At 56.0% G+C, this 24,151-nt stretch overlaps 1 protein-coding gene across 1 annotated transcript in view; it reads left to right on the top strand.

Moving 5' to 3' along the window:
* ABCA3 (ATP binding cassette subfamily A member 3) overlaps nucleotides 1–24,151 on the top strand; it is a 32,467-nt gene that overhangs the window by 5,386 nt on the left and 2,930 nt on the right. Inside the window, exons 3-30 of the mRNA XM_082292373.1 lie at nucleotides 3,045–3,309; nucleotides 3,931–4,058; nucleotides 4,173–4,338; nucleotides 6,241–6,500; nucleotides 7,188–7,304; nucleotides 7,814–7,934; nucleotides 8,764–8,937; nucleotides 9,538–9,719; nucleotides 10,879–11,025; nucleotides 11,352–11,481; nucleotides 12,222–12,376; nucleotides 13,135–13,290; nucleotides 13,593–13,803; nucleotides 14,084–14,234; nucleotides 15,200–15,298; nucleotides 15,461–15,653; nucleotides 16,478–16,781; nucleotides 17,278–17,551; nucleotides 18,425–18,629; nucleotides 19,065–19,284; nucleotides 19,521–19,679; nucleotides 20,158–20,330; nucleotides 20,618–20,752; nucleotides 20,879–21,073; nucleotides 21,970–22,157; nucleotides 22,322–22,492; nucleotides 22,890–23,077; nucleotides 23,184–23,257. Of these exons, the coding sequence (XP_082148499.1) occupies nucleotides 3,045–3,309; nucleotides 3,931–4,058; nucleotides 4,173–4,338; nucleotides 6,241–6,500; nucleotides 7,188–7,304; nucleotides 7,814–7,934; nucleotides 8,764–8,937; nucleotides 9,538–9,719; nucleotides 10,879–11,025; nucleotides 11,352–11,481; nucleotides 12,222–12,376; nucleotides 13,135–13,290; nucleotides 13,593–13,803; nucleotides 14,084–14,234; nucleotides 15,200–15,298; nucleotides 15,461–15,653; nucleotides 16,478–16,781; nucleotides 17,278–17,551; nucleotides 18,425–18,629; nucleotides 19,065–19,284; nucleotides 19,521–19,679; nucleotides 20,158–20,330; nucleotides 20,618–20,752; nucleotides 20,879–21,073; nucleotides 21,970–22,157; nucleotides 22,322–22,492; nucleotides 22,890–23,077; nucleotides 23,184–23,257 (4,941 nt within the window). The remainder of the gene's footprint in view (nucleotides 1–3,044; nucleotides 3,310–3,930; nucleotides 4,059–4,172; nucleotides 4,339–6,240; nucleotides 6,501–7,187; nucleotides 7,305–7,813; nucleotides 7,935–8,763; nucleotides 8,938–9,537; nucleotides 9,720–10,878; nucleotides 11,026–11,351; nucleotides 11,482–12,221; nucleotides 12,377–13,134; nucleotides 13,291–13,592; nucleotides 13,804–14,083; nucleotides 14,235–15,199; nucleotides 15,299–15,460; nucleotides 15,654–16,477; nucleotides 16,782–17,277; nucleotides 17,552–18,424; nucleotides 18,630–19,064; nucleotides 19,285–19,520; nucleotides 19,680–20,157; nucleotides 20,331–20,617; nucleotides 20,753–20,878; nucleotides 21,074–21,969; nucleotides 22,158–22,321; nucleotides 22,493–22,889; nucleotides 23,078–23,183; nucleotides 23,258–24,151) is intronic.

The following is a 24,151-nucleotide window of genomic DNA, read 5'->3' as shown; positions in this document are numbered from 1 at the left end:
TGGGACAGGGTAACCCACACACCCACCCATGTGACAGTGGGGTTTTTTGAGCTGTCTCGTTGCGCAGCCTCCTCCGGAAGTGCTGGTGCCTCCAAAACCGCTGGAACCCTGGGGGTTTTTCCCTTCCATTGTTTTCTACTACTCTTAGGAGCAGCTTTTAGAGGTCTTAAAAATATTAAACCGCTGGTGCTGGCCGAGGCCGCAGCCCCTTTAAGCAGCGTGTGGGTGTTCCCAGGCAGATGCTGTGGCTCCTCTGGGACCCGGGGCCAGCCCTGGCAGAGCTCGGGGGAAGAGGACGGAGCAGGGTTGGCTGCAGCCTGGCTTTACGCTTTCAACTACCCGTCTGCAGCTCAGCACGGCATTGCTGTAAAAATAAACCAAAGGAAGAGGGAAGTGCTGGCTGCACCCAGCCTTCCAGCAGGCACGGAACAAGGAGCAGCCCTTGGAGGGGACAAAAGGGACTGGTGGCAGGGCTGATTTGCAGCCAGGAGCATCCCCCATCCTCTCTGCAGGGGAAAAGCGTCGTTTTCTGGGTGTGCTCCAGAGTGGGGACACGTCTCAGCAGGTTTTCCAAGGCCACAAGCTGACTTAGGTTTACTGTGCGGGGACACAGCTAAAATCCTGTTCCTGATAAAGACAGAGCTCCCAAGTCACCCCCACCCCGCTGTGAGGATGGATGCTGGCACACGTGGCTCGTCCTGAGCTGCTCTGGCCAGGCGGAGGTGGTGATTATGGATGAGTATCCCTGTCACCTCTGGAACACAGCGCTTGAATGACTTCTGCTGCAGGGCTGGTGAATGTGTATGAGCCTGCAAGTTCAGGGAGGCAGAGAGCTGTTCTGGAGGCAGCCCAGGAGATAGGGAGAGGTTTAGTACGATAGTAAATCAGCGGGAGGCAGCTGGGCTGCCAGGGCTGCATTATAAACCCATCAGACATCTGCAGCGTTCGCTTTTATGAGCGTGGCTGTTGGGAAAGCTCCTTTTTCCCTGCCTGCCCGGAGCTGCTGCCTCCTGCCTGTGCTGCCAGGGCTGGCTGTGGACTGTTCCTCCCAGGGGGAGCCCCAAGAGGTGCTTCTGGCTTTGGCAGTGGGTGCTGAGAGCCAGGGTAATCGTACCATCTCCTGAAGGAAACACTGTCCAAGATCCCATTCACCCTGGCTCCTGTGGGGCTGTCTCCCTCCCCAGGATGTCCAGGCTGTGCTCAGGGCTCCCTACCTGCCCCACTGGAGACTCTGCCCACTGGCTGCTGGATACAATCCAGTTGCTGAGACAGCAAAGTTGTGAGACGAAAGCCGTTGGTGCTCCTCTTTCCTAGTGGTGCTCCTCTTTCCAGCCTGGCAAAGGGGAGGGTAGAAAATCCTCACGTCTTGTGAAGCCCAAATTAGCCAGAGGCCTCAGAAAAGGTTAATGCTAATGCTGCTGCTGCTCCAGGCACGTGCTCTGAGTGAGCAGCCATGAACCCCTGTGGCCAGGGACATCTCTGAGCTGTCACTGCTGTGGCTGTGGCTGAGTGTGCTGTGCTGCTCTTGAGCCTGGGCTGGGGTGAAGGCAACTTGTTTTGCAGGAGGAAATCACAGAATCCCAGAATGGTTTGGATTGGAAGGGACCACCCATCCCGCTCCCTTGCCGTGGGCAGGGACACCTTCCACTAGCCCAGGTTGCTCCAAGCCCTGTCTAACCTGGCCTTGGACACTGCCAGGGATGAGGCAGCCACAACTTCTCTGGGCCAGTGAAATAAGGCAACACAGGTCCAAATTTCAGCTCTCCTCCCCTGGACCTGCCTGGCTGCTGCACCAAGCACTCAGCTAAGCTGTGCCCCCCTGCCCATGGTGAACCATGGTGTGCCCAGCCGAGCTCTGTGCCTCCCTCTCCACTCCTTCCCCACATGGGTGATGCAGTTTCCAATGGGAACAGCCTGGTGCTTGCTACTCTCCTTGGGAGCAAGCCTGACCTTTACAGTGATGTTGCGAGCATGAATCCTTCAGCACACCCTGGCACTGGAGTAGAACATCAGGGGAGTGAGACTGCAGGGAGGCGGGTGTGCTGCATGGTGCTGGTTGGGACCAGCGCTCCCCTTGGCCCCATGGTCAGAGATAGCAGAATTGTGAATGTTTTGGGTTGAATGGGACCTTAAAGCTCATCTTGTTCCTACTCCCCTGCCATGGGCAGGGACACCTTCCACTAGACCAGGTTGCTCAGATGACCACAGTTCCCCTGGACACCAGTTTGAAATGCTAATTGACCTGGGTCGATGCTAATGAACTTGTGTTGGTGGGGGGTGTTACTAGCTAGGGGTAATTGTGCAGGAGAGGTAGCCCTGGGGGAATTGATGGATGAAGCTCCCTCCTGAGTGCAGGGTTTGAGTTCATTCTCCAGTTGCTTGAGCCTCAATTAAAAGAAAGGAAAAATGAGCCACTGTGTGCAGTGCAGGAGTGGCTTGGGTATGCCCACGGGTGTGCTTGCCGTGCTGCAGCTGTCCTGTAGCCGGAGGCTCTGCTGGGCCCCATCCTGGGATGCAGATCCCATGTCCAGCTGCCTGGAGCAACTCAGCTCCTGCAGGAAAAGTTTCACTGGTTCCAGCAGCGTTGCTGCACGTGGCAGAGCCCCAGGTCACGGGGAAGGAGCAAAGGACCAGCCTGGGTCATTCAACCCAGCAACGTGGTGAGGAAGGCTCTAATGGAGGCTGATTTGAGCTGGAGCACTGCTTAGGGTAGGGGACACTTTGGCTGGAGAGTCCTGAAGGATGTGGGAACCAGCACAGCGTCATTCCTGGGCTCTGGAAAAACCCAGGTTGTGAAACCTTGTGGAATGCAAGAATGCTGCTGCTCCATGGTGTTCTCACGGCCTGAACCTCGTTACTGTGCTCATCTACCTTCTGTGTTTGCGTCTTCTTTTTTATCGAGAGAGAGAGAGTGTGCTATATATGGATAGGTATCCGTGTATAGACACATACCATGGTAGATATCTAGATGTCTGTGTATATATAGACATATAATGTATTTTCTAGCCTTACCCCCATCTTTGTACCTTTTCCCTGCCCCGCAGAAGCGGCAGATCCTGGTGACAGTGATCGAGGTGTGCCTGCCGCTGCTCTTTGCCGCCATCCTGATCGCGCTGCGGCACCGCGTGCACTCCGTCAGCCACCCCAACGCCACCCTCTACCCCACCGAGTCTGTGGATGACCTGCCCAGCTTCTTCTCCTCCCGGCATGCCAGCAACCCCTGGGAGCTGGCCTATGTCCCCTCCAACAGCAGCGCCGTCCGGAGCATCGCCGAGGCGGTGGAGAGAGCTCTGCCCATCAACATCAAAGGTGAGCAGGGCTGGGGCTGCCCCTTCCACCCCAGAAATTGGTGTGAATCTTTACTCTGAGCAGCCTGGTCCAGTGGAAGGTGTCCCTGCCCATGGCGGGGGCTTGGAGCTGGATGGTCTTTCATGTCCCTTCCAATCCAAACCATTCTGTGACCAATTCTAAATCCTTATGCTCCTAGAACACTTTTTTTTTCAGAACTTCAAGGCCTGTAGTTTGATTTTTTCCCCCCACTAAAATGACAGGATTTTGAGTTGCTTTTTGGTCTCATTTTATTGCAGTTTCCATCTAGAAAAATATCACCCTAAACCAGTTAAAGAAAGTCACAGTGCTTCCCTGTGAAAGAGTATTTTTGGAAATCTTTTGGCACAGAAAATTTTAGCACTTGGTGTTCCAAACTGTTAGGATTTTCTGTGGGAAAGCTGACTCCTACTCTCAGGGAGGAGGAATGTCTGCATGCCCAGGATACAGGGCAGCATCCTGTGTAACTGCCCCGTGTCTCACAGCCAGCATGGCACGTCCCTCCTGTCCTGGAGCAAACGATGCTCCTGGTGATGGCTGAGCACCCATCCCTGGTGCGTTGCTGTGCCCCATTCCTGCATCTCCACGTTTTCCCCTCCACAGCTCAGGGCTTCACCTCGGAGCGGGACTTCGAGGAGTACGTCAGGCTGGACAACCGCTCGGGCAGCGTCCTGGCCGCCGTCGTGTTCCGGCACCGCTTCCCGCACAGCTCGGCCCCGCTGCCCCTCCAGGTGAGCCAGGGGAAGGTGGGGACAGCATCCCCCCTCCAGGTGTCATCCAGGTGTCATCCAAGTGTCACTGCCGTCTGTCCCACCCCTCTCCGACCCTCCGTGTGCTCCTTGCAGGTGGAGTATGAGCTGCGCTTCAAGTACAGCCCGAGGAACGCCCCGCGCAGCGAGCAGACGGGGCTGAACCCCAACCTGGACCGGGACTGGCACACCAGTTACCTCTTCCCCCTCTTCCAGCTGCCCGGGCCCCGCGAGGCCAAGTTTGCTGATGGGGGGACGCCGGGTGAGCACGGCCGAGCACGTGGGGTCACCTTCCTGCAGCACCTGGCAGGCTCTGAGCTTTTAAAGAAATAGGCTCATTTAAAAGAAATTATTAAGTTCAGTAAATTATAAGGAAGTGTTGATTCATATTTATACCAGCATTAAGTTTATCTATGCATAAGGCAAACAATTAAATATTTATTTATATAAGCATATATTTATTTTATATAAATACAAGCAAGTGATTAAATATTAAATATTTATATAGATATTAAAAGTCTTAAATTTACATCTAAATCTTTATGAATGCATAAATAGTTAAATGGTTATGTATTTGTGTAGATGTTTATATTCAGTTTTATGCATATATAAACAATGCCACAATATTAAATTAATATTTAATGTTAATTATTAATGATAGGCCTTTTTAATATTTATTTGTATATTTAATTAATTAATATATCTTTATTTTATTGAGTTATTATTTAGGTAGAATTTAACTTTATTTACAATTTTGTTATATTCATTATAGCTATCCTTTATTTATATTTTATCCTGTGACTTCATGGGCACTGTTTGGCCTCTGGGCACCTCTCCTGAGCAGGGTTGGATAAGAATAAATTTCTGTGTGCATGAATCATTTTAAAATTTAATATCTTTTCCCATTTCGATTTTTAATGGAAATTTTATTTCACGATCCAAACTGCCCAGTATTTATTGTGCTGCTTAAGTACTTGAAAAGTAAATAGAGCAGTTCTGTGGTTTGGGGTGTTTAAGGGCAGCCAAACCACTGGCAGAACAGGAGCCAGCAGGGACATTGCTGGAGCTGGCGCTGGCTTAGGACTGGATTTTTGGGAACTTCTCCTGTGGTGGCAAAGGGAGTATTTCCCTCAGTGGGATTTCTCCCTCTGTATTTGATTGTCCAGGGAGAGGGAGAGCGAGGGTGAGGAAGTGGGCGAGCAGGTTTTGCTCACAGTGTGTAAATAAAGCAGAGCCCCAGAGTGTTTGCTCAGTACATGAGTTAATATCAAACAATGTTCCCAGTCTCATATTTCCACTTTTATCTTCTCTCTCTGTGGGTCATTTTAACCAACTGACTTTCAAAATGTTCATTTGGGGTTTTGTAAGAGAATTTAAGTTCCTGTCCAGGTAACACTTGGCTGCAATTCCACTTAAAAATAAACTATTTTAAGTTTATTTTGTTATTTAAAGCTGTGTTAAGAGAGGTTTAGGTTGGATCTTAAGGAAAGGTTCTTCCCCCAGAGGGTGCTGGGCACTGCCCAGGCTCCCCAGGGAATGGGCACGGCCCCGAGGCTGCCAGAGCTCCAGGAGTGTTTGGACAGGGCTGCCAGGGATGCTCAGGGTGGGGTTGTTGGGGGATCTGTGCAGGGCCAGGGTTGGATCCATGATCCTGGTGGGTCCCTTCCCACTTGGGAGATACTACTGGGAAATGAAAATTTTTTCAGCATTTTCTAATGTACAAAAATTTAAGCCACACGTGTGTTCTCTTGGTTTACAAAGAAAAAGAAAAAGGGATGGAACACAAGCCCAGTGGCTTGTGGTGGTTGATGGTGACAGGGAATCTCACAGCCATGCTGTGGGACAGCGACCATGAACTGAGTTTTCCTGGCAGCTCCTTCTGGGGGAAGGTGTCCCTGCTCTAGGGGAAGGTGTCCCTGCCCATTGCAGGATGTAGAACAAAATAAGCTTTAAGGTCCCTTCAAACCCAAAGCAGTGGTTCCATGAGTTTGCTGTGGTATTAATCCTTCCCCTGTGCCCCGTGGCACAGTGATGCTTGTGTTGCTTTTCCTCTGCACTCCAGTTTTAGTCCCTGTTCCTCTTCCCGTGTGATCCTTCCCACAAAGGCTGTTTGTCCCTCCAAACCCCAGACCCGTCTCTATTCCCCGTGGTTCTTGCTGTGCAGGTTATCTCCGGGAGGGATTCCTGGCGGTGCAGCACGCGGTGGACAGGGCCATCATGCAGTACCACGCCGGTGCCAGCTCTGCCAGCCTGCTGGAGAACATCACTGTGGTGGTGCAGCGCTTCCCCTTCCCGGCCTACGTCAATGACCTCTTCCTCCTGGCCATCCAGAACCAGCTGCCGCTGCTGCTCATGCTCAGCTTCACCTACACCTCGCTCAACATCGTCCGCGCTGTCGTCCACGAGAAGGAGAAGAAGCTGAAGGTGAGCGCTGGGATGTGTTCCCCTCACTCTGCAGCCGTTCCCAATGGATGATGGCTTTGCATTAGGAACAAAATCCCTGTTGGGTGTAGAGCCAGTGAGCAGGAGGTGGGGATGGCAGCGGATTAGCGAGCCCCAGGGAAGAATGTTGCTAATCCTGCTGCCGGCGTGAGGCTGGGCTCTCCTTGCTGTGCAAGCCGGGGTGCTGGACCACAGGGATGGTGTTTCTCCTGGGCCAGGAGAGAGGGCAACACGTGTGGGTTCCAGAGTTTGTGGATTCAAGAGTTCAGCCTGTGGGAAGGAAGGTTTTTGCCTTTTGAGAGTAGCGACCCGATGTGGGTGTGCTGTGGGGGCGGCTGGAGCTCGGCCACGGGGTTGCAACAGCAGGGCTTGGCTTCTCCCAGGCGTTGGGTGTCCTGTCCTGTGCTGGGTGGCCCTGGTGGCACCACTGGCACCCTGCCCTGGGTTTGGGCTCAGCTCGGCTCTCTGGGGACTCCTGCAGTGGTGGCAGCCCTTGTTTAGGAAGGTGGAGGACACCGTGCTGTGCTGGTGGCTGTGCAGGACCACTCTGGTGGCACTTGGGGCTGCCCCCTCCCTGCTTGTGCCACGGGGCAAAGCCACCTCTGCCTTGCCCCAGCCATGCCCAGGGAGTGTGGGTGCAGCCCTGGGTGATGCTGTGACCTCCCACAGGAGTACATGCACATGATGGGCCTCAGCAACTGGTTGCACTGGAGCGCCTGGTTCCTCATGTTCTTCCTCTTCCTCCTGGTGTCCGTGTTCTTCGTCACCGTGCTCTTCTGTGTCAAGGTGAGCGTCTGTCCCCAGGCCACGAGCTCTGTGCTGGCAGGGCACAGGGATGATAGGGCCACTCTGCCATGGGACTGTCCTGGTATCCCAGGGTTCCTCCAAAGGCTGGAGTTTGGGTTTCCCGGACCGAGGTGGGCAGTGCTGCCCCACAGCTGCATTCAAGGCAGGGGTGACTCCCCCCAGAGGGAGCTGGGGATTGGAGCCCCAGGGACACTCCATGCAGAGCAGAACCACCCTGCTCCCAGAGCCTCTGAAGGGCCTCAGGCTCTCCCCTCTGCATGTGCCCACACCATGGCAAGCAGGAGGGGGCTGTCTGAGTGTTGGCCGGGGTGCCCCCTGCCCCTTAGACCCTGCATCACACGAGGACAATCTGTATTTCCTCCCTCTGGAGTGGTCTGGGAGTTCCTGGGTGTTCTCACCCATCCTAGTTTGTCTCCAGCCCCAGGTCTGGGCTGTTAAAGCCACGGCTGGCTCCAGCAGCTCTGGGCTTCACAAGATTTTCTTGGCAGGTGAGCGAACAGGGAGCAGTGCTCACCAACAGTGACCCCACGCTGGTGTTCACCTTCCTCGCCATCTTCTCCATCTCCTCCATCTCCTTCAACTTTATGGTGAGCACCTTCTTCTCACGAGGTGAGTCTCCCCACGCTGCCTCCCTGTGTTACTGAGCACTTTGACTTGTGGAGGGGGCATTTCTTCCCGTTTTTGGCTGCATTTTCCCCACGGTGTGTGGAACAGGATGTTGGTACTGGTTGCTTCCCAAACCAGAGCAGGTCCAAGGGCTGGAGCCCCTCTGCTCTGGAGCCAGGCTGGGAGAGCTGGGGGTGTTCACCTGGAGAACAGAAGGCTCCAGGGATACCTCAGAGCCCCTTGCAGGGCCTAAAGGGGCTCCAGGAGAGCTGCAGAGGGACTGGGGACAAGGGCTGGAGAGACAGGACGCAGGGGGAATGGCTTCCCAGTGCCAGAGGGCAGGGCTGGATGGGAGATTGGGAAGGAATTGTTCCCTGGGAGGGTGGGCAGGCCCTGGCACAGGGTGCCCAGAGCAGCTGTGGCTGCCCCTGGATCCCTGGCAGTGTCCAAGGCCAGGCTGGATGGGGCTTGGAGCAGCCTTGGCTAGTGGAAGGTGTCCCTGCCATGGCAGGGGGTGGGAGAAGGTGGTCTTTAATGTCCCTTCCAACCCAGACCATGCCCTGGTGTATGACGAGCTCATGTCTTAGGGCCTCATCTGGCTGGCTTGGCCCCAGACTCTGCTCTGGCATGGACAGGGGGCTTCTGCAGCTGCCCACCATGGGGTTGGGGTCAGGCTCCTGCCTTGCTGTGGGATGTGGGCATGTCCTTGTCCTGCCCCCACATAACCATGCTTTGTGCACAAATCTGGCACATCCCTGGATGGGAAGCTGGTGAGGAATGCTGGGTGGCATCACCGTGACGTTTTCCCTCTCACTTTTCCCTGCCCTGGCAGCAAACGTCGCAGCTGCCGCTGGCGGCTTCCTCTACTTCTTCTCCTACATCCCCTACTTCTTCATCTCGCCCCGCTACGACCTGATGTCCCACAGCCAGAAGCTGGCATCCTGCCTCATCTCCAACGTGGCCATGGCCATGGGGGCGCAGCTCATCGGCATGTTTGAAGGGAAAGGTGAGTAGGGCCGTCTGTTCCTGGGGAGAGGAGCATCCCCTTCCTGTCAGCCTGAGTTTGTGGTGGGGTGGGGCTGGCTTGGTGGAAAGACAGCAGGGAGAAGCACTTTCCTGCTTCGAAGTAGAGCTGATTGCTCCCATAGCAGGGCTCTCCGAACTTGTGCCCTTGCCCCTGGGCTGTGCAGAATGCCATCCTCACTCTAATTACCAAAGGAATTCTGTTCTAATGGATGGGAACCATTGCATTTCCTTCTTCCTTTAATTTCTTCAATTTAAGCAGTCTACTGTTGCTTCCAGCAGAGCTGTGCATTTACTCAGTGCTGGCAGTAGATCAGTGGCTGTAGTGATGGAGGGGTGATGCTGGAGAAGGGATCATTTCTTCCCAGGCAGTGGCAGAGGATGGCATGGAAGGAGCATGGTGGGGTGGGGAGCCTCGAGGTGTCAGTGCCTCTTTTCCCTCCATCTGCAGAGGGATCCTGGAGCTGTGCAGGTGCTCCTGGTTACAGAGCAGTGAGCTGGCAGAGGGGCTGCTCTCTGCCAGTCCTGGAGAAGATGGTCCTCCTGGGGATGCAGAGGTAGCAGTGCCCCGTGTGCCTTGCAGGGACTGGCATCCAGTGGAGGGACCTCATGAAGCCCATCAGCGTGGATGACAACTTCACCTTGGCCCAGGTGCTGGGGATGCTGCTCCTGGACTCGGTGCTCTATGGCGTGGTGGCCTGGTATGTGGAGGCTGTGTTCCCCGGGGAGTACGGTGTGCCACAGCCCTGGTACTTCTTCCTCACGGTGAGCACTGCTTGCACCCCTTCCCTGGGCTTGAGGGGCATCACTGGGGACAGTCACCACTTCTGTGCTGTGCAGCAGGCCAGTCTGATGGGCAAGGGTGGCACCATCTGGCCTCCAAAACCACGGGGTGTGCAGCATGTCCTCACTAAAGGCTGATGTAGCTGTAGGTTTTTACTGTGGATGAAGGTCGTCTTGGCTTTAAATCTCTCTCCCAGCACTTCTGGTGTGCAGGGTGTTGTTTAATGTCTCCAGGCCCAAGCAAAGGCATTGGAGAGAAACCCCAGGTGTGAGCAATCAGATCCAGCTATTTGACACCCCCGAGTGCTGCCATGCAGGCGGGCATGGGTGGCCTGTGTCCCACTGCCGGCTGCCACGTGCCAGGGGTGGGTGACAACTGTCACCCGTCAGCTGAGCCGCCCTCGCTCTGCCAAGCCAAACACTTGGCATCACCGTCAGCAGCTGCAGCTGCAGTGGGCACTGTGGCTCCATGGCTGCAGAGAGGATATGTTCTATTTGATACTGGAGGTGGATCCTTTGTTATTTGATAGAGAGGTTTTTCCTTCTCCCTTCCAAATTCCTCATCCCGGGGTGGTTTCACTCCGGCATCTCACTCCTTGCAGTCAGACCAGGGAAGCAGAGATGCAGCCATTGACAAAAGCTGATTTTGCATCCTGGAGTTGTTGAATTGTTATTCCCATGGGGATTTAAGGTCCCAAACAGTTTCATTCCTAGAGGGCCAGGCCAAAAAAAAGGGGCTGTAACTGCAGCAGCTGGACCCCAGGCTGTAATTAGTGTTTGTCAGGGCTTTTGGAGGGAGTGGTCATCCATGGGCTCTCCTGGGCAGGATGAGCTTCTGCCTGAGTGATTTTTTTTCTCAGTGAAATTTTTTCCATGGAGATGAAGATGGGGAGAAGCTGCTGTGTAACCACAGGCAGTCCTGCTGCAAGGGAGAAATGGGGGAAGGCAGGAGGGCAGGAGGAGCTGTTCCATCACGTCAGCCCTGCCTGCTGAAGATGTGCTGGTTGGCAATTCCCAGGCCAAGGAGAGTGGTCTGGGAGATCCTTGGGAGGCATCTGTGGGAGGAGGAGGGTGGCCAAGGTTGGGAAAAAGAGATGGGCTCTGCCTGTGCCTGATTTCTGTCTCTCCCTTCCTCCATCAGCCCTCGTATTGGTGTGGGCGGCCCAGGACTGTTGTGGGGAAAGAGAAGGAGGAGGAGGAGGACCCCGAGAAAGCCCTGAAGAGTCAGTACATTGAGGAGGAACCAGCTGACCTCGTGTCAGGCATCAAAATAAAGCACCTTTCCAAGGTACTGACTGCCCAGCAGGGCACAAACACACCACAGTGTTGGTTTTGTAAAACTCATTGCCTGCAGGCAGCTTCTGTATCCTCGTGCTGCCCTAGGGCTGGGTATGGCTCTTCCCCAGAGCTGGCTGCATTTTGTGGTGGGATGAAGTGCTGGGTACTTAGAGGTGCAGTAACATCTGTATTTAACTGGTTGACATCTGAATTTACCCTGAATTAGACCTGTTGTCTACTGCTAACGCCCCGTGAGCATCCCGGGCTTTGCCTGCTGCATGGAGCTGAGGCACTTGCCTGAAGTGCAGCACCAGCTCATGGACGTGATCTCCACAGGTCTTCAAAGTGGGAAACAAGACAAAAGAGGCAGTGAAGGACCTGACAGTGAACATGTATGAAGGGCAGATCACCGTCCTGTTGGGACACAATGGTGCTGGGAAAACCACCACCCTGTCCATGCTCACAGGTAGGAGCATCCTGCTGCAGGGACTGATGACTTGACCCTCAAAGAAGAGCTGGACCCTGTCTCTGAGGGTGGGCAGGGTTTTTGATCTTCCTTGGAGCTCAGTTTGCTGAGCTGTTGGTCAGGGGTGCCAGGGTAGTGTGAGAGGGAGATGGAAAGAGCAAGAAGGGTCCCTGCTCGGCCCTCCACAAGAATGGGATCAGCCAGTGGGTGAAATGACAGCCAGGTTTTGTGCTGGAGAGCCCTGAAAAGAGACTGGACCTGCTGTAGGATTGCTCTCTGTACGCTTTGCTGTGATAAGGCAGATAAGGTAGAACAGGTGTTTGTCATTCTTGAGCTGCTGAGCTCCACGATGCCTGTTTTGGACACAGTGGCCTTTGATGGTCCTTCCCTGTTCTCTATTGCTCTGAGCTGCTCCTGGCAACTCAGGGGGCTCACGGGACCTTCCTGGAGCTCTGTCCTGGCCGTGACTGGCTCTCTGCACAGCTCAGAACCACGTTTGACCTGCCTGTTCCTCTCCTTTCTGCACTGGCAGGCCCAGTTCCCACCTGTGGGTGCCCTGCAGCCCACCCTGTGGGCAGGAGGAAGCTGTTGTACCCTGGCCTGAGCAGGAGACAGACTTGCTCTGCTTTTTGGCAGAAAGCTGGTGGGAGGTGGGGGGGATGCTCATCAGGACCTTCCACCTTTCCACTGGCTCTTTGCCACTGGGGTCACCCTGAGGCTCTGTGTCCCGCTCCCCGCAGGGCTGCACTCCCCGACGGGCGGCCAGGCCTACATCAACGGCTACGAGATCTCCCAGGACATGGTCCTGATCCGCCGCAGCCTGGGGCTGTGTCCCCAGCACGACGTCCTCTTCGACAACATGACTGTGGAAGAGCACCTCCACTTCTATGCAGGGGTGAGCCTGGCACTGCGCAGGGGGCAGCCCTGGGGGAGGCACCTGGGCTCCTGAAGGTGGGGAAGTGTAGTGAGATCTATCAGGTGGGTCCAAAAATGATCAGAGGGTGAAGCCCCTCTGCTCTGCAGCCAGGCTGGGAGAGCTGGAGGTGTTCACCTGGAGAGGAGAAGGCTCCAGGGAGAGCTCAGAGCCCCTTCTAAGGCCTAAAGGGGCTCCAGGAGAGCTGGAGAGGGACTGGGGACAAGGGCTGGAGGGACAGGACACAGGGAATGGCTTCCCAGTGCCAGAGGGCAGGGCTGGATGGGATACTGGGGAGGAATTGTTCCCTGGGAGGGTGGGCAGGCCCCGGCACAGGGTGCCCAGAGCAGCTGTGGCTGCCCCTGGATCCCTGGCAGTGTCCAAGGCCAGGTTGGATGGGGCACCCTGGGCTAGTGGAAGGTGTCCCTGCCCGTGGCAGGACAGTTGGCCTAGATGATCTGTAAGGTCCCTTCCAACCCAAACCATTCCATGATAAGCAGAACAGCCCTTGCATCCTCTTCCCACCTCATCTGCAGGCTGGTGGAGGAGTGCAGGGTCTCAGACAGCACCACTCCATGGAACCACCCCTGCCAGCTGTGCTGGGGCTGGGCACAGCTGCAGGGTTGGGCAGGAGTCCATCTCTGCTTCCCCACTCTCCTGTCTGTGTGTGGAGGAGGGAGCGTGGTGGGGTTTGGCAGCCCTGCAGGTGGGCTCATCCCTCCCTTCCCCCTGTCTGGCAGCTGAAGGGATACCCACCCTCCAAGTGTCCTGAGGAGATCAACCACATCCTGAGGATCCTCAACCTGGAGGACAAGCGCCGCTCCCTGACCAAGGCTCTCTCTGGGGGCATGAAGCGCAAGCTGTCCATCGGCATCGCCCTCATCGGGGACTCCAAGGCAGGTGGCTTTGGTGGGCTCACCTCGCACCTGGGGCCAGTGCAGGTCCTTGGGGTGGCTCTGAGGCTGTTCCTCATCTCTGGTGAGCCAGTGGGAGAAGCAAGGACAGCAGGGAACAGGCAAGAGCACGTCCATGAAGGGGACTACTGTGAGGGCCATGCCTTGAGGCTCTGCTGTCTGGCAGCTGCTCCCCAAGATCATTGCTGTGAGGCCAAGGCTCCCTCTGGGCCCTGAGGTTGTCCCCTCCTGTGCTGCTGGGCCTCTGCCAGCCCTTTCTGACCTGCACCATCTCCTGTGTGCAGGTGGTGATGCTGGATGAGCCGACGTCGGGGATGGACCCAGCCTCTCGCAGAGCCACGTGGGATCTCCTGCAGCAGCAGAGGAGCAACAGAACCATCCTGCTGACCACTCACTTCATGGACGAGGCAGACCTGCTGGGGGACCGCATAGCCATCATGGCCAAGGGCGAGCTGCAGTGCTGCGGCTCCTCGCTCTTCCTCAAGCGCAAATACGGTACGGGAGCAGCAGCAGGCTGTGCTCCACGTCTTCTCCTGGCCAGGGAGGAGCAGGAGGGGGATAGAGAGCAGGAAGGGGATCCATTGCTCTTTGTCTCATGTCTGGTTGCTCCCCATCCTGCTGTTCAGCCTCTCCTGAGGCCCATCCCCACATTTGCTCTTTCATCGTGTCCGTGTCCGGCGCAGAGCAGTGCCTGAGCATCCCTCTCTGCTCCAGCCCCCTCCCCAGGCTGGGCTGGGACTGACCCTCCTCTCCCTTCTCTCGTGGCTCCCCCCAGGGGCAGGATATCACATGGTGATGGTGAAGGAGCCCTACTGCAACCTGGGGGAGATCTCCCGCCTCATCTGCCAGTATGTGCCCAACGCCACCATGGAGAGCAATGCCGGGGCAGAGCTGTCCTTCATCCTGCCCAAGGAGAGCACACACAGGTAATGGCGTTGTCCCCTGCTGCCCCTCCCTGGGGGGATCCCTTTGTCGTCACACACTGTCTCACAGGCGTGCTGGAAAGGGGAGCTGCTCCCTGCATCAGCGCTGCTCATGGAAAATGGGCTTCAGTTCCTCCTGTGGTGCGGAGGGTGGCACAAATGAGGCAGAATGTTCTGGCTCTGAAATCAAATCTATGGACCCAGAAGGGTGACAGAGCTGATTGTCCCCATCTGCTCTGTTCTCGTGAGACCCCTCCTGCAGTGCTGCCTCCCGGTCTGGAGGCGCCAGCAGGAGGACGTGGAGCTGCTGGAACAAGTGCAGGGAGGCTACAAAGATGGTCCAAGGGCTGGAGCCCCTCTGCTCTGGAGCCAGCCTGGGAGAGCTGGGGGTGCTCACCTGGAGAACAGAAGGCTCCAGGGACACCTCAGAGCCCCTTGCAGGGCCTAAAGGGGCTCCAGGAGAGCTGCAGAGGGACTGGGGACAAGGCATGGAGGGACAGGACACAGGGAATGGCTTCCCAGTGCCAGAGGGCAGGGCTGGATGGGATATTGGGAAGGAATTGTTCCCTGGGAGGGTGGGGAGGCCCTGGCACAGGGTGCCCAGAGCAGCTGTGGCTGCCCCTGGATCCCTGGCAGTGTCCAAGGCCAGGCTGGACACTGGGGCTTGGAGCAAGCTGGGCTAGTGGAAGGTGTCCCTGCCCATGGCAGGGGTGGAATGGGATGGTCAGTAAGGTTCATTGCAGACTCAAACCCTTCTTTGTTTCCATGATTCTGTGATAGCTGAGGCCAGAACAGCCAGTGGAGCCCAAACTCTGCCCTTGGGGACAGGGGCGTGCTCAGTGCCACAGGCTGCCCTGGGGTTGGATGCAGGACTCCAACTAGCTGCAGGACTGATACCCAGAGGGTCTTAACCCCTGAGTGCCCCCTCTCACGAGTGTCAGTGTCTGACATCTCCCTTCTCTGCCCAGGTTTGAGGCCCTGTTCACAGAGCTGGAGCAGAGGCGGGAGGAGCTGGGCATCGCCAGCTACGGCGCCTCGGTCACCACCATGGAGGAGGTGTTCCTCAGGTAGGTGGAGGGGTGACCAGTGCCCATGTGCTTTGGTGATGTCCACCACAGCTCTCCGGGGCACTTGTTGGCATTGCTCTCTTGGGTTTGGTTTCCCCAGCTCAGAAGAGCTGTATCCTGCCTGGATCTCTGTTTCATCACCCGCTTTGCCTCCTGGCACAGGGTTGGGAAGCTCGTGGACTCCAGCATGGATATCCAGGCCATCCAGCTGCCTGCTCTGCAGTACCAGCATGAGAGACGCTCCAACGACTGGGCCATGGATGACTCCAGCAGCCTGAGTGGCATGACAGACATGACAGATGACAGCGGGGCACTCATCACCGAGGACTGCTCCAGCATCAAGCTCAACACTGGGGTGAGTGCTGGGGGGGGGGTCAGGGCAGCAGGAACGGGGAGGGGACATGTGAAGGGGGATTTGAAGTAGGGGTTACCAGGTGGAGCCTCCCCCACAGCTGCTCTTGTTGCATGTGGTTTGGAACATCAAACCGAAAGACCAGGTTGGGTTAGGACAAACAATTTTTAGGGTTGGTAGGGTTGGTCACTTCCATCCTCTTCATGTTAATCTTGGGGTTTGAGTTGCTCTTCAGGGTGTTCCAGGAGATCTAATGTGGTTTTCCATCTGCTGTTGTTCCATCACTTGGAAGGGAGATGAGGAAATCCATCTTCCTTCCCTTGCTCGTGTTCCAGGTCCCTGGCAGCCCTTCATGCCCTGCTGCCTCTGCGCCTGTGATCAATGTCCCTTGTCTTCTCAAGGGCACATCTCAAAGGCAGAGGGGGAGTAGGTTGTTGCTGGGTTTGAAAAGCAGAGAAGGTGCTTGCAGGGGCTGGGCTGGGCACTCAGGTGTCTCACCCGGTCACTCTGGCCGGCAGCTGCCCCGCAGTAATCCTGTTTGGGAACCTCAGCTGCTGGGAGGTGGAGGAAGGTAAAGGTCATGGCTAAAGCTGCTTTTAACACCTGAGTCACACCAAGTGACTCCAAGCCATGGAGGTGGATGTGCTGGAGCTGGCCAGCTGCCCTGCTAATCCCTTTATAGGCTTGGCTGGAAAGCAGGCTCTGCTGCGGGCTGGCAGGGTGCATGCAGGATGGGGGTGGTTTGGGGTCATCTTCCCCATCAGCTGTGTGGGGTGATGTGTCCACAGCTGGCAGGGCTCACCTTGACCTGGCCTCTCTGCTCGCAGTTCTACCTGTGCTGCCAGCAGTTCTACGCCATGTTCATGAAGCGGGCCATGTACAGCTGGCGCAACTGGAAGATGGTGGCGGCGCAGTTCCTCGTGCCTCTGATCTTCACTGCCTTTGCCCTCATCGTGGCCAAGACCTTCCCGGGCCCACGGGACTCGTCCCTGCTGCGGCTGACACTGGAGCCCTACGGCCAGACCATCGTGCCCTTCTCGGTGTCGGGCACCGCGGGCCTGCCGCAGAGGCTGGGGGAGCAGTACGTGGAGCTGCTGGAAGCCCAGCGTCAGTCGCCACTGGAGGTGCTGGGTGAGGGCTCAGGGAGCACCCCTGGAGCAGGTGGTGCCCAGCAGGGTGTCCAGGGGCCACTGGTGTGGGTGGTTTAGGTCCCAGCTGCGGCGTATCTGATGCATTTCCTTCCTGCATGGGAGTGTCCCCTCATTGGCAGGGCCTCTCCTTAACCTGAGCAGAGCTGTCTTCTCCATAACTCCATGTTTGTGGCCACTGGAACAGGCTCCCCAGGGAAGTGGTCATGGCCCCAGTGCTCCCAGAGCTCAAGGAGCTTTGGACAATGCTCTCAGGGATGCACAGGGTGGGATTGTTGGGGTGTCCTGTGCAGGGCTGGGAGTTGAACTCGATGATCCTTGTGGGTCCTTTCCAACTCAGGAGATCCTACGGATCTGCGTTTCTATGATCAGGACTAGGGTGGGCCACCAGGGCTGAGTCTGCCTGGGCTCCTCTCCAGCTGGCCTCAGTTAGTTCTGGTGTGATGGAGCCCGCCTGTAACAGCGGTGGTGTTTGGCAGGTGGGCTGGAGGAGTACCTCATCTCCCGAGCCTCTGAGGAGGGAGGAGCCTTCAACGAGCACTACATTGCAGCCGCCTCCTTCGAGGGAGCAGGGAACCGCACGCTGGTCACGGCGCTCTTCAACAACCAGGCCTACCACTCCCCGGCCACTGCCCTCATGCTGGCAGACAACGCCGTCCTCAGGGTGCTGGCAGGCCCCAATGCCTCCATCACCGTCACCAACTACCCCCAGCCCCGCAACATCACCGAGAAGGCCAAGGACCAGCTCATGGAGTACGTGTGATGGTGGCACCGGGCTCGCATTCCTGCTGGGGCGCAGGGCTCCCGTGGTGCATGTTGGCTTGGTTGTACTGGGGTCAGTGGAGGAGCCAGGCTGAAGCTTCTCAGACTCAAATGTAGCTGTGATTGCGCTCAGGAGGTCAGGGGAGCAAAGCTGTGGAGATGTCTTACCTGCTGAGCCTGGCAGCCACGTCACCCCAGGCACATCTCAGAGGGTGGCTGTTCCCCTCAAGATACTGGTTGGGGTTACTTTTCCCAGGGTGCTCATAGGAGGGGAGGCCATGTGGCCATGCTCTTCACAAAACCTCCCATCCAGGGCCTCTGAACCTCACCTAGACCAGAGGGGCCGTGTGTGGGGCCTTGCCAAGGCTGGGTGGAGGTTTGTGGTGTGCAGGGTGGGCTGTGCCTGCGGGATGATTGTCTCCCTTGAGTGTTTCTTCAGCAAGCCCAGAGTGGGTGTGCTGGCCACAGCTTCCTCAAGAGGGGCAGCAGAGGGGCAGGTGCTGATCTCTGCTCTCTGTAACCAGAAACAGGACCCCAGGGAACAGCTGGAGCTGTGTCAGGGCAGGGTCAGGCTGGAGAGCAGGGAAAGGTTCTTCCCCAGAGGGTGCTGGGCACTGCCCAGGCTCCCCAGGGAATGGGCACGGCCCCGAGGCTGCCAGAGCTCCAGGAGCGTTTGGACAGCGCTGCCAGGGATGCCCAGGGTGGGGTTGTTGGGGTGTCTGTGCAGGGCCAGGAGCTGGACTGGATGATCCCTGTGGCTCCCATCTCACTGAGACTATTCTATGATTCTGTGCTGGCCCTGTGTAGCCTCAGCACTGGTTTGCTGAGGTGTCCCTGCCCTAACGTGTCCCCCTGTCCCCACAGAGGCCAGACTGGGTTTGCCATTGCCATCAACCTGCTGTATGGCATGGCCTCGCTCGCCAGCACCTTCGCGCTGCTGCTGGTCAGCGAACGCGCCATCAAGGCCAAGCACGTCCAGTTTGTCAGCGGCGTTTACGTGGTAAACTTCTGGCTTTCTGCTCTGCTCTGGGACATCATCAACTTCCTCATCCCTTGTGCTCTGATGTTGGTGAGTCACCCCTGGCACCCCAATGCCCTCCCCATTGGTGGGAGCACTGGGTGCTGCTCCTCTGGGGTACGTGTGGGTGCAGGGAGAAGGACAAGGCCACTGGCGTTGTCTCTGTAGAAAGGACCAGCAAGAAAACTGTCCCTTGGTCCTGCTGGGAGCTGGACCATGGCCAACCAGCTGGGGCAGTTGCCTCTGGCAGCTGAACACTTGGCTGTTGGGACTAGAAAATGTTAAATCCATGGGATCTTGGAGAGGAATTCCCCAGATCTGCCCTTCTGCATTGGAGTCTGCAGAAAGGGCCTCCCCTGGGGACAGCCATGGGCTGCTGGTAGGACTCATCCATGAGGGATTGCCTGGGTCCTGGGCTGCTGGGACAAGGAGACATCAGCTGAGGTCAAGCCAAATGTGCCTTCTCCCCACATTGCTGTGCCCCAGGTGATATTCCAAGCCTTCAACGTGCAAGCCTTCACCCAGGACAGCCACCTCGTTGATGTGATGCTGATCTTCCTCCTTTATGGCTGGGCCATCATCCCCCTCATGTACCTCCTCAGCTTCTTCTTCTCAGTGGCAGCCACAGCCTACACCCGCCTCACCATCTTCAACATCCTGTCCGGCACCGCCACCTTCCTCGCCGTCACCATCATGAGCATCCCAGGTGGGTCACTGCCCTCTGCACCTGCCCAGCCATCACCAAGAAGGTCCAGCCCCCAGGGGGGCTCTCTCACCCCAGGGCTCTTCCCACAATGGCCATAAAACCCTGCAACAGTCCACTCCCACCCATTCTATGTGACAAAATATGTTTGCTTTCCCTCTAAACTTGGCAGTATCAGAGTTTTTTCCTCCCAAACCAGCAGTCTCTAATGCATTGATCCACCTGTTCTCCTGTTTCAGAGCTGGGTTTGGTGGACCTCTCCAAAACCCTGGATAAAGTTTTTCTCATCTTACCCAATTACTGCTTGGGCCAGTGCATCAGTGACTTCTACCAGAACTATGAGTTCATTCAGTTCTGCACCTCCTCCGTTGAAGCCATCTTCATCTGCAAGGCCTTCAGTGAGTCTCCATGTCCTCACCTGGCCAGCCCCCACAGCCTGAGGGGGGTTGTGTGGGGTGGATGGTGGAGCTGGGCAGATCCATGGGGCCTCTACCTGGGCAGTAGCTCCAGGTACCATTTTAGAGCAGAAACTGGGCAGCATATGAGGACATGCATAGGAAAAAGCTGCTTAACTGGATCACCTTACTCATGATCTGGAGGAAAATGTGGGCTAGGGGAAGTTTCACAGATGTGTAAAGAAATCCCAATCCCAAGATTGGTGTTCTCTGCCCGCCTCAACTGGAAATCTTCTGCCAGATCCCCTCCAGACCCAAATCCTCTTGTGGGAAGCATTGGAAAGAGCTTTGGGCAGGGAGCCAGTGTGGGATGGAGATGAACCTGGCAAAGCTTTGGGCTCACAGCTTCCTCTGGAGTTTATCTGCTCCTCCCCAGAGTGTGACTTGATCCAGGAGTTGATTTTGTTCCATCCCTCCTCAGATATCAGTTATCAGATGAACTACTTTTCCTGGGAGACCCCTGGGATCGGGCGATACCTGACCTCCTTGGCTGTCCAGGGTTTCTCTTTCCTCTTCCTCCTCTTCCTCATTGAGACAAACCTTCTCTGGAGACTGAGAACTCTGGTCTGTGGCATCTGCAGGCGGCGGAAATGGGTGAGTGAAGCACGAGGGAGGGAGCAGTAACGTGCCCTCCAAACCCAGGCCAGCAGCCCCTGTGAGCTGGAGACAGACTCTCACCACCTCAATCATCTTCCCAGGGAGCATCCCCAGAGCTGGGAGGAGCCAGTCCTGGTAAGGGTACGGATTGGCAAAGGGAGTGAGGCATCCCCAGAGGTGGCTGATGGAAGGGGTGGATCCTGCCAGGGCTGGGGACGCTGGAGGACCCCGTTCATCCCCCAGCAGCCAGGTGACAGCAGAGTGTGTCCTCCCCCTGTGTTTAGGTGGCTCTGCTGAACAGGGTGTCTGTGCTGCCGGAGGACAGGGATGTGGCAGATGAGAGGAAGAAGGTTTTGGAGTCGCCACCAGAACTGCTGTCGTCTCTCAGCAGCCCTCTGGTCATCAAGGAGCTCACCAAGGTGAGGAGAGATGACCTGAGCATCCTGCTGTCATCTGAGCCGTGTCCTCTCGGGGCTGGCAAAGCCACAGCCTGCCTTGCCGTGCCATCGGGCAGTGACACGTGGCTCGTGTGTGGTCTCCTCCAGGTGTACGACAGCCGGGAGTCCCTGCTGGCAGTGGACAGGATCTCCTTGGCCGTCAGCAAGGGGGAATGCTTTGGTCTCCTTGGCTTCAACGGAGCGGGCAAAACCACCACCTTCAAGATGCTGACGGGTGACGAGAGCATCACATCAGGGGACGCCTTTGTGGATGGCCACAGCATTCTGGCCAACATCAAGAAGGTACCCAGGGCTGCAGGGGTGAGGTGGTGTTGCAGACCCGTCCTGTGTTTGGCTGGGCTGAGCCACGCTGCAGGTGCCTCCAGAGGACATGGCTGCAGTTCCTGAGGCAGAGACAATATCCCAGGGACATTGTGTCCTTGGCTGGCTCAGCTCTCCATTATCTCCCATGTGGAAGCAGTCCCCTCTCCACTGGGATTGCAGATGTGGTACAGATGGACTCCAACCAAACCTGGTGAGGGTGGCAAACCCTTCACCAAAGGGTTAACCTCCATAGCTGGAAATGTGGAAAATATTGGAGGATGGTCTCTAAAATGAGTGTTTCAAACCTTTCCAGACCTCTGCTAGGGGTCTTCTTGCTGGGAATTGCCCACTTGGCTTTGGAAGAGGAGGAGATGAGCAGGGGTTAGGCTTTCGGTCCAGTCCTGGGATTCCTCCAGCACTGTCCGAGATTTCACAGAATATTCTGATTTGGAAGGAACCCACAAGGACCATCGAGTCCAACTTTTAAGTGAATGGGGACCCCAGAACATTCCCTGAGAGCATGCTCCAAATTGCTTCCTTCCCTCGAGCTGCCTTGTCTCATGCTCTTGTCCCTGGAAGTGACCAGGACATGGGGGAGGTACCAGCCCTCCAGCGCTTTCCTTCTCCTGAGAGCCTGGGCCACCCAAAATGCTCCCTCACAGTGAGGAACCAGCTTGGCACGGGCATTGTGAGCCCACTCAGTTGCTGCCCAGAGACACATCTGTGTCCATCCCTGTAAGCCCAGCTTCTCCAGGGGGCATTTCCCTCACGGTTTCAGAGCTGCGGCTCAGTTCCCGTCACTCTGAGCAAAACCTCCCAGAGGAGCAGCAAAGCCTGCCCGTGAGCTGATTGCCGTGCCTTCCTCTCGGCCCAAGGTGCAGCAGCGCATCGGGTACTGCCCGCAGTTCGATGCCCTCCTGGAGCACATGACGGGGCGCGAGACGCTGAGCATGTACGCGCGGCTGCGCGGCATCCCCGAGCGCTACATCGGCAGCTGCGTGGAGAACATGCTGCGGGGGCTGCTGCTGGAGCCGCACGCCGACAAGCTCGTCAGGACCTACAGGTGAGAGCAGCCACGGACAAAGTGCTGCCCCTCCTCTCTCGTGGTGCTCCCTGTGCTCCTGTTGGGTCTCTGTGCCCGTTCCTGCTCCCATTTTCGGCTGCAGGTTGGACTCGATGCTCTTGCGGGTCGTTTGCAACCTTAACGATTCTGTGATTCCTCCGCAGTGGTGGGAACAAGCGGAAGCTGAGCGCTGGCATTGCCCTCATTGGTGGCCCTCCTGTGATCTTCCTGGATGAGCCCTCCACTGGCATGGACCCCGTGGCCCGGCGCTTGCTCTGGGATGCAGTGACACGGACGCGGGAGTGTGGCAAATCCATCATCTTCACCTCCCACAGGTGACACTTGGCTGGGCAGGGCTTGGCACGAGAGATCATGGAGAGTGGTGGGGTCCAAGGGATGGGACGCACCTCCAGGGCCTGGTGGGTGGGCATGCACAGCCAGTGACTGGCTTTACCCAGATCTCCCTCCTCGAAGAGTCCAGAGAGAAGGGAATACACCTCCAGGCGCTTCCCAGAAGCTTCTGCTTCTGTCCTGGTGCTTACATGCCCAGAGAAGCTGTGGCTGCCCCATCCCTGGAAGTGTTCAAGGGGAGTGCTGGACTGGGCTTGGAGCAGCCTGTTCTAGTGGAAGGTGTCCCTGTTCATGGCAGGGGGTGGATCGAGATGAGCTTTAAGGCTCCTTCCAACCCAAACCATCCTGGGGTTCTCTGAACGAGTCCTGTCCTTCCTGCAGCATGGAGGAGTGCGAGGCGCTGTGCACACGATTGGCCATCATGGTGAATGGGCAGTTCAAGTGCCTGGGCAGCCCCCAGCACCTCAAAAGCAAGTTTGGCAGTGGATACACCTTGCTGGCCAAAACCCGGAGCGAGGAGGAGGGCGAGCTGCAGGCCTTCAAGGCCTTCGTGGAGAAGACTTTCCCAGGTACCATGAGCTGCTGGAGCTGTTGCCCTCAAAGCAGGGGCAGGGTGCTGGGTGTGAACTTCAGCACATTCCCTAACCCAGAGCCTCTCCCTGCTCGATTCCCCAGGCAGCGTCCTGAAGCACGAGCACCAGGGCATGGTGCATTACCATTTGACCAACAAGAACCTCAGCTGGGCACAGGTAAGGGGGTGCTGGGAACCCTTCTCCTGCCCCTTTCTGTGTGGTGCTTTGCTTTCGGTGATGCATCCTTCCCGCGCTGCATTCTGCTGTGGCACGGGTGGGCACAGCTTCCCTGTGCTGGCACCGCCCTGCTCCTGCCCCTCAGCCCCAGGGACCCCCTGGCAGTGGCTTCAGGTGGTGCCACGTAGGCACCGTGTGGTCCCACCTTTACCCAGCCTCTGCTGCTGAGGGGTCCCAGCCCAGGGACACTTAAAAAACCCACAGTACAGATACAGTAGGTAACCCTCTGCATACAGTATACAGAGTTGCCTATAGAATATATACATAGTATATCTCTATATACACTATCTGTCTATATGTACATTATCTATATATAAATACATGTATAGGACAGATATTCATAGTGTACAGATAGTTTTCATATGCAGTATCTAAGTATATATATTTTTTTATATATCTATTATATGCACTGGATGTAGTGTATATAATATACTGAATATTGTATATATACAATATATACTATATTATATACTCTATAGGGTATAAGGTAATACTCTATACAGATTATGTACTCTGGAGTTCATACTCTATATCAAGTATATAGTATAGTGTATAGAGTATATATAGAGTACACAGTATACAGATTATATAAAAACTATGTATAGGATTATATAAAAACTAGAGAGAGTTTATAAATATATATATGTAACGAAGTGTAAAAAAATGATCTGTATGCTATATACAGATAGTTATGTATAGTGTATCCTATGTACCTATGTAGTTTTTTCTTTATTAAGATTTTATATATATAATGCATTAGCAGAAACCTTGGGCAGGGATTCAAGGCCAGATACGTGTGTATATATGTAAATATATATATATATGTGTGTGTAT

This window comes from Coloeus monedula (genome assembly GCF_965178545.1).
Source record: "Coloeus monedula genome assembly, chromosome: 16".
Taxonomy (NCBI): Eukaryota; Metazoa; Chordata; class Aves; order Passeriformes; family Corvidae; genus Coloeus; species Coloeus monedula.
The sequence above is the reverse complement of the archived record's forward strand: the minus strand, read 5'-3'. Positions and strand labels throughout refer to the sequence as shown.